General features: G+C 30.3%; 1 protein-coding gene and 1 long non-coding RNA gene across 2 annotated transcripts; both read right to left on the bottom strand.

Annotated features, from left to right (window-relative positions):
• Positions 1-4,972: 4,972 nt before the first annotated feature.
• Positions 4,973-7,486, bottom strand: LOC105623044 (serine/threonine-protein kinase A-Raf). The gene has a single exon (XM_012204446.1). The coding sequence runs from the start codon at positions 7,484-7,486 to the stop codon at positions 4,973-4,975; it is 2,514 nt and encodes an 837-aa protein (XP_012059836.1).
• A 181-nt stretch (positions 7,487-7,667) lies between these two features.
• On the bottom strand, positions 7,668-8,313 carry LOC105623043. Its single transcript, XR_001046515.1, has 2 exons — positions 8,026-8,313; positions 7,668-7,795 (listed from the first exon to the last, which is right to left on the bottom strand). It is a non-coding gene; the product is annotated as an uncharacterized LOC105623043 (long non-coding RNA).
• Between the last annotated feature and the right edge of the window lie 864 nt (positions 8,314-9,177).

Genomic DNA, 9,177 nt, shown 5'->3' with positions numbered 1-9,177 from the left:
AAATTTTCTGCGTTCAATTCTTTCAAAATCGGCACGAACTTTCCAGACAACCCAATATATATATATATATATACTATAAATCAAATACTATACACTATTTCATTCTATAACTTTAATTAAGATTAAAGAATGAGACACAATGTAAGCACAAGTAAAATGGTATTCAATGTATATACGAGAAGAAAGTAGGATATATCTTTCTCCCTCATAAGATTTTGACGAAATTGATCGTAGTCATGCAGATTCTAATATTAGAATCTCTATAAGTTTATTATGAAGTATACTTGTTGTAACAACATCATGGATTCAATATTGATATTCGTGACAACTTCACGACAGTGAATTCACGATGATTCATTACAACTTCATACTAATTAAAATTTTAACGTAAAGTTGTTACGAATTATCATTATATCATTGACGAATGTATGATATGCATTTGCAATAATTTTGCGCATAGTAAGTTTAAAAAAGTAAAATCTTTATATCAAAAATGCTTGCATTTTTTTCGAAATGTTAAAAAAGCAACTTTTAGAAATGCAAGCTACAGCTTAAATTGTTGCGGCAAAATACCGGCGCGACAGCAGATATACAATTTTTAGAAAATAAAAACTTACTTTGTACTTTAAATTGTCATAATTCATTGAAAAAATCGTAGCGTAATAATAAAAAAAAAGATTTTAAATATTATATTTTATAACGCAATTAAAAAAATTTGCAAAAAATTTTGTTTTCCCCATATATTACCAAAAATTTAAAGTTCTTCTTTCAAGATTTATATACTTTCGAGAAACATTCTATGCAGCATCATATAATACGAATCTGTCAAACTATTCGGTAATCGCCGTGTTTTTTATACATGCACGATTTGTCAGATTTATTCCACGATTTTTCATCATTATCTTCAATTTTGGAGCAACAACATTGACTATTGAAACTATTAATTAATTATTAGTTAATAAACGCAACAAGTGCTCTATGCTCCGTGAGCTCGTCCATGAACAGCTCTTATCAACAGAAGAGAGTTAGACATTTGCGCAAGTCGATAAAATCGTATCACTACACTAAAAGAAATATATTAAATTTTAATAAATATTTGTTTAAATAGTTCTAAATAAATATTTACTAAATATAAATATATACATATTTATTTGGTACAAAAACCATTGATTTTATTTATCATTTTTTTATTGAGCAATTATTATTTATTTACTATAAGAAAATGTTTACTTACTACCATTAAAAAATATATATTAAAATTTACTAAATTTTTGTAGCGTAGCAAAGAGAATTTAAATAGAATTCTACTAAAAAATTACTGTTTAGATAGTTTGCTACTTCTAGAATATAAAAGATAACTTTAAAGCACAGTTTTAGCAATACTATAAATAAAAGTAATAATAATAAAAGTAAATACAAATGAAATAACTTTCAATTAGTTTACACTTATATATATTAACTGAATTATTAATTATTTTCGAATAAATTTATATTCCAAGAAGCGAATATTTTTATTTCTTTAAAAGTACTAATATTCTTTTCTTCTATAAAATTTGAACATTAAACAATATTGAACATTAAACATTAAACAGCTTTCATGTCCGTCGCAACTATCGTTATAATTATGATTTTGTTACTTTGAATAAAAAGAAACAAAAATTTTACTAGCGACTGATGATTTTAAAAAAAAAACCTAAATTATAAATGATAAAATTTTTGAAATTATACCCCCATTAAAATTTAATAATTATTTATAATATGCATTTTACATAATTATAATTATTTTAATTTAATTTAATAATTTAATAATTTAAAAAATTAACTTTTAACTTAAGTTAACTTTAATTCAACTTTAAACTGAGTTACTTTTGTTTATTAACTTTCAACTAACTTAATTTTATAATCATTAATTTTAACTTACTCGTTAGAGTAAAAAGTAAGAAAAAAACTCATATAATCCTGTGCATTTCATGGTACGAAAATAGTTGTGTTTGAACTGATCTGAACTTCATTCTTCTATAATGTAAGAGAAGAGAAAAATGGTAATAAAAATCAATACATGGACGACAAGGATAATAAGTTATGTAATTTACAGAAAGCCTCGAGATCCCATGTGTAATTTCGATGATACACTCATAAATATTGTTGATGCTAAAGTTATCATATACCTGTTATGAAATCGAGGCCTATGGAAATACTATATTGTTATATAATCATTAAATTAATAAATATTAATAACAAAATTTCAAAAAAACTATATACCTATTGGGTGTTTTGTCTCATAACGTTAAAGATGTATCACATCTCAAAAAAACATTATCAAAAGTATACAAATTTGAATTACTCTATTATTATATCTGAATATCTGTATTTTGAGCACAATTTTTTAAAAAATGATTTATTTGTTTTGTTAGATTTGATATTCATATAAAATCGCATTTTTTGTATTATCTACAGCATAAAATTGCACAAAATTGCACAATATCGCTGCAAAATCTGCAATATTGCTGTAACATGCAATGTTGCAGTAACACTGTTGGAACATTGCAATATTGCAGCGATATTGTTACAAATGCTGTATAGTGCAAAAATTCATTTGAGTTCACTTAATCGTTTAAAAATTACTTAAAAATGTAATAAAATAAGATCATTTCGCTGCATAAAGCCATTATAAGTAAATTATCAGTTTCATTTTTTTTTTGCAGTTGATTTCAAGGCATATTTATAACAAAATTTTTTTGCTCATATTAGTTATTGATATTGACTTTTTAATTTTTGGCTGATATTTTGATATTATAGCTAAAACATCTTTAAAAAAAAAAAAGAAAAACATGCACGTTTTCTATTATATACACTATTAAGTACGATTTGGTGATAAGTATATCTCTTTAAGTATAAACTCCTTGTGTTTATTGATGTAAATACTTCTTTGATTATTAATGTTTTGACACATGAATTTATGCATCGAAATATATATGCATTCCCATTTGTATGTATGAATGTACGTATGTATTTTTATAGACACATACATTCATGTGTTAAGACATTAATGATCTTATATGCAAATCGATAACATGTGGATATACTTAGCGCGTGTATTTTGAATAATTAAATTTCTGTCCTATGAAAGAAATTAGATGAGACGTAAGGATTGTGCAGGATAGAATTGGTATAAAGAAATAATTACGCATTTATTATACATAAATATATAATACAGAATAATAAATTTTATTTTTTTCTTACATATATCACTGTAGAGAAATGATTTCACATTAATTATAAAAATGATACCGAATATTTTATTTTTTCCTTACATATATGTGTATACATACATACATACATAGATACATACATACATACATGTACATAAATAAGAGAAGGTAAGGTAACTTTCTAAGAAAAAAAAAGCTATTAAAACGCGAGATCTAGCAACTGAATCATTTTACTCCGTCTGTGGTCCATCTTATTCCGTTTTTTTCTTAGATATATTTTTCTTGTGTATACACGTACATAAATAAATATTTCTCACTTTTTTTTACGCGTATATACATATATATATAAAAATATATTTTTTAATTTTTTTTAATATTTTTATATTTTTCTAATGGAATGAGAGAGATTTAAAATATGACATAATGACAATTTTCCGATGTCAACTGACAGTAATATTCTCTCTAGACCGATTCCAAATTCAAAATTGTTATTTCGCGTATTATAACAGCACTAAAAATATTTGCATCGTAAAGATTTGAATGCCGTTGTAATACAGGAAAGGATCCACATTTTGTTTAAAATATGATTTAACAATTAAACATAGATTGACACATTATAAAAGTCTGTACATATATATTTAATGTCTACCTTTTGTCTCGATGTCATATTTAAATAATAAACTTAAAACTTTAAAACTTAAGTTTAAAACGGTGATTTAATTAATTAAATTTTTTAGAGACGCAAAGTTTATGATAAACATTTTATTAAAAATTTTTTCGAAATTTGTATAATTAATCACCTTGTTCAATTTTAATACATATATTCTAATATGCTTGCTATTCATGTTGAATATTCAATTATCTTAGGCCATATTATATTTGAAAAGCAGAACAGAGTAACAGCTAAAAACTAATCGTTGTACTATCATATTCAGATCAAACTGTTCTGCTTGACAATGAATACATATTACAGCATCTTAAAATATAAAAGAAGAATCAAAATGAGCATATAATTGAGATAAAAAAAGATGTAAAAAATCATTTCGATCCTGCCGCACGTCAAGCGTTTCCGCATCCTGTGTAATAAGAGTTATAACACTTATCATACGTATTTATTTCTTATTATGTTGATTGAATCTTATTAATTGGTTTAAGACGCAGTTCGGTCCAGATCCCTATTCGTAAAGCTTATACAAAATCAATATACGCTACATCACATATACACATATATATACAATATATCATTTTTTACAAAGATTTTTTTCTTTAAACTTCTTAAAAAAAAATAGAATAACAAACTTATACGTTGCTAGACCTGTAATAAGAACAAACTGCGCATTCGATCACATGTGCTTTACTTACTTTAGAAAGAGAAAGAAATCTATGATAGGCTTACCTTCTCTTTCTAACTCTGAGATAGTGAGATTGAACTGCACTAGACTTCTCCCTTTCTTCTACCAACTGCTTGGCCAATCGCTGAAGGAAAAAGCGCAGCAGGATTTGTGACAATTGGAGCAAAAATGCTGTCCTTTTCTGATACAGAGTTCAAACTGCGCCTGCGATGAACATCTCACTTTCCCCTGGCGGCCGACTACGTGACCAATCGCTGGAGAGAACGAGATTTACAGAGAGAAAAGCTTGATGCATGTGCAGTTACTACTCATTGCTGAACTCTATATCTTTATTCTCCATTGTAAATACGTTATTTAAGAAAGCTATTCTTGTTCCAATTTTAGCTAGTTCACTATCTGTTATCAATTTTAAAAGTCAGCAAAAACATCTACAACACTAGCACTATTGCTAACGCTTACATTTGCATTAATGTTAGCGTCGATATCAGCTTTTTCGTCATCATAATCATCAGCGTCAGATGTGAGAAAGTCTTGAACATCGTCAGCTCGTTCAATATAGGTATCTGCTAACACGTCAGTCTTTAATGGTAAAGAAGTCGTTCTTCTTATTTTCGGTGTAGCCTTGAAAACATGGTACACTTGCCTTAAAATATAGGGAAACAATGGTCGCTTCTCTTTCTCAAACTCAATGCATTGATTGTAAAGTTTTACGAGTTTTTTAGGTGTATCAGAACGTATTTTTTTCTCGTCGGGTTTTAAACCGCCACGTCCTACATTATATAAAATAAACAGTTTATCGGTTTTATAACCATACGGTAAATCACGAGCAAATAATTCATACATTACTATACCAAATGCATATACGTCAGATTGAAAACTATATGGATAGTCTTCTTTAAACCTTAAAACTTCCGGAGCCATCCAACGAACTGAACCAGCTAGTTGGTTCTCTAGCTCTTCTTCTAACTCTTTTTTAGTTTTTGTAGTAGTCCTTTTAGTCTTTTTAATCTTGTCATCAGTGCCTACCTTTTTATTCTTTTTACCCTTTTCAATCTCTTCATCCTTTTCATCATTTTCATCATTTTCGTCCCTTTCATCCCTTTCGTCCTTTTCGTCCAATTCATCTCTTCTATTATTTCTCGGTTGTCGACTCTTCATTACTGCAAGGCCAAAGTCACCAATCTTCACATGAAGTCCATTATGAAAAAAAATATTCTTACTTTTTAAATCCCGATGATGAATATTTCGGGCATGTAAATAATCCATGCCCTCTGAAATTTGTTTAAGAATTATCACAATTGTAATCATTTCTAATTCGTCCTCTGCGACATGCAGACGATGATATAAAGAGTTTCCTTCACACCATTGCGTAATAATTGCTAAATAAGGTTTAACAATACAAGCCATAAATGATAACACATGCATATGCCGAATTTTACGTAAAACGTTCACTTCATTTTTAAACATTTCTATTTCTAGTTCTGTAGGAACTTCAATATTAAGTCTTTTCACGGCCACAGGTCCATACCAATCAGCTTTATACACAGTTCCGTAAGTTCCCTTTCCCTTTTCATCATCGTCTTCATACGTGATTTCTTCCGCTACAATTTTAAAATCTCTTATTGAATCTTGACTGAAAATACTATCTTCAGATTCTGTATCATCAGCACATGAATCATCTTGGTCCTTTGATTTTTGATGTCTTTTGTTTCTTCTAGGATATCGCAAAAATTTTGTTCTTGTAGTGACTTGAGTGGTCTTATCAATTGTGGTTGGTTCAGTGTCCTGAGCAGGTTTTTTAATTCGTCTCCTTGAACTAATACTCGGTACAGGTACTGGTGGAATTTGAATAATTCCTGTAGCTGGATTATTAGCCAATAATCTTTCATAATAAGCTGTTCGTCTTCGTATATGTTCACAGAGTAAAGATGCATAACTTACACATTTTGTATGAAATTTTCTATTACATGCTTTGCAGATAAATCCATAAAGAACACTCTTTCCACAAACATAACAATAACCTAACAAAACTTTGGTACCCGCAAAATTATGAGTCCAAAAAACTGGAACAGGAAATGTTTCCAGATACTCCACAAACACTTCCTTACATGGCAAAGTTGATATGTCTGTATCCCAAGAAATAAAATATGTCATACGTTGCTTAATATAAGCTGCACAGTCATCCAAAATCAATTGCCGACGTTCCATAGCTTTTGATACTGCATTCCTTAAAGTAAGTCCTTCCTTTACCTCTATAGTGGTATATTGACTATTTGGGAGGTGTATCATTAATATAGATATCTTTTTCTTCTTCTTAGCTTCTTCAGCTTTTTTTCTTAATTTCTCCAATTCTTCTATTTTTTCCTGTTTATTTTCAAGTTCTATTTCTATACATTGTAATTCATGTAGTTTATCAGCTCCTTCCTCATATTCTTGTAAATACTCTTTCTCAGGAAATTCTTCATCTAAAACAGATAGCCAGCGATTAACAGCAGTTTTACAACATGTCATAACTTTTCCTATGTTATCTATTTCAAATTTCAATGACTTTTTTTCTTGAATGAGGGATTGATACGAATCCGAATGGATTGCAGTTGATGTTGATGGAACTGATTCTACAATCTGTTGACTGTCATCATATCCATTGTACTCATTCATTCTATCTTCATTTTGGATAGCATCCTGAAGCTCTCTGTGTAACATCGTGGATCGTGATAGTGGATAGTTTGTTGTTGATGTTGACGGGATTGCTATCTCTAGATTGTCAAACTTATCAGGATCTATCATCATATTTGCTGCTGTCAATGGTACTGTCGGTTCTTCAATTTCTAAACTGTTATAGAGTTCATCAGACTCGATCATCTGCATTCTCCTCTTATAAGCCATCTTAAGCTGCTTAGCATACCAAGCCTTTCTTGACATACGCCGTCGAAACTTCCTAGGAGGTTCGCAAATCGTAACTTTCCGTTGTATTTTTTCATTTGAAAAGGGTTGTTTATCTTCATTGTCATTATCTTGGAAACACCTACACACTCCTCTCAAGAGAGCTCTAAATCGCTCTATTTTGCTCACTGTTCCTCTATATACTAATTTTTTAATTTCCTTTTTTTCTTTTGTTATTGTTTGCTCGTACTTGCTCTTCGCTATACAGTTGTTGTCTTCTCACGCATACGTCACTCTTCTTCGTTATATTTCTTGTTGTACCTTGAATACGTGTCGTATCAATGCTTCCTGCAAGCATATAACAATATGCAATATATTATATTTTCTTGTTAATCACAATACCTATTATCTATAAGTTTGACTATTATCTTTTGCAACCATCACAATTTTTTTCTCTTTCTTCTTTTTCTCTCACCTCTCCCTATATTACTTTATTTATATATAAAATATATAAATAAAATAACATAAATAAAATAAAACATATACATTTTTTTTATATCTTTCATTTATTTCCTTACCTCTTATTTTTCGCTGAAAATTTGTCAGCGATGTAATCTTTTATTCTTGACAGTCATGCGTTGAGTGAATCGCGCGCGTGTGATGTATAAGCTCAGTCTGATTTCTAAAAGCTCCAAAACCGAACTGTAGCAGGAACAAACGATACGCAGCTTTTAAAGGTCAGTGGTGCGCCGGTGCTGTTCGTGACCTTCGCAATGATTCCCCCTCCTGTCACCTTGACCTCTTCACGTGCCCATACTTCTCCCTCTTCCCATTGCCCTTTCTTTCCACCCTCTCCTTTTCGTCCCTTTTCACCACCGTTGTTGAAAATATTGCGATTAACACAGCGAGAATTAGCGAAAACGAAGTAATCACTCGAAAATTGCCAGAATCGTGAAAATTTCCGATTGCGAATATTAACCATCCCGATCGATCGGATAATACATGACTCCATTCGTACTGCAAAGTTTAAGTAATTCCGGACTGTGCCTAGCAAAACGCTTAAAAATTCACATATTCTACGATTAGTTCTCGGCACAGCCTCGACTATTATTCCTTCGCAGGTATAACGCTTCGCTGCGAATCTTGACGCGTATCCGCTCGATGAAGCATTTAAATTTAGACCTCGTTACGTCGTCACATCGTTTCATGACTTTCGAATATCGGCCACACTTGAAAGAGACAAGGCAGTATTACGTTGCCAGTGCCGATTATTCGATCATTCATTCGATCAGCAACAATCTCAGCACTAAATTGCACTACAAATTCAAGTTCATGAGCAGGTTCAAGTTCAATTTTTCTGTAAACACACTTGCCCGTTCACGTAGCGCGTTCTCTGACGTCACTATAAGTACGCTTTGACGTCAGAAGCTTACGGCACTATCACCGTGACAACGGAAAGTCGATCTCTTATTGGCTGGGCAACCTACGTAAGGCCTCCCGCCCCGTCACGTATACCAGGGCTGACAATTGGAGAACGTTCAAGAACCAGGGACAGCATACCTGGGCAAAATCAATACTTTCTAATATATACACGTTTATATGTAACATATATATATATATATATATATATATATATATATANACTAATCTACTAATTAATTTTAACTTAATTACTTTTACTTAACTTTAATTATTATTTAGTACGAATAAACTTACTTACTATTATTCTA

This window comes from Atta cephalotes (assembly GCF_000143395.1).
Source record: "Atta cephalotes unplaced genomic scaffold scaffold00052, whole genome shotgun sequence".
Classification (NCBI taxonomy): Eukaryota; Metazoa; Arthropoda; class Insecta; order Hymenoptera; family Formicidae; genus Atta; species Atta cephalotes.
Note: the sequence above shows the minus strand (reverse complement) of the source record. Positions and strands in the feature narration are given on the sequence as shown.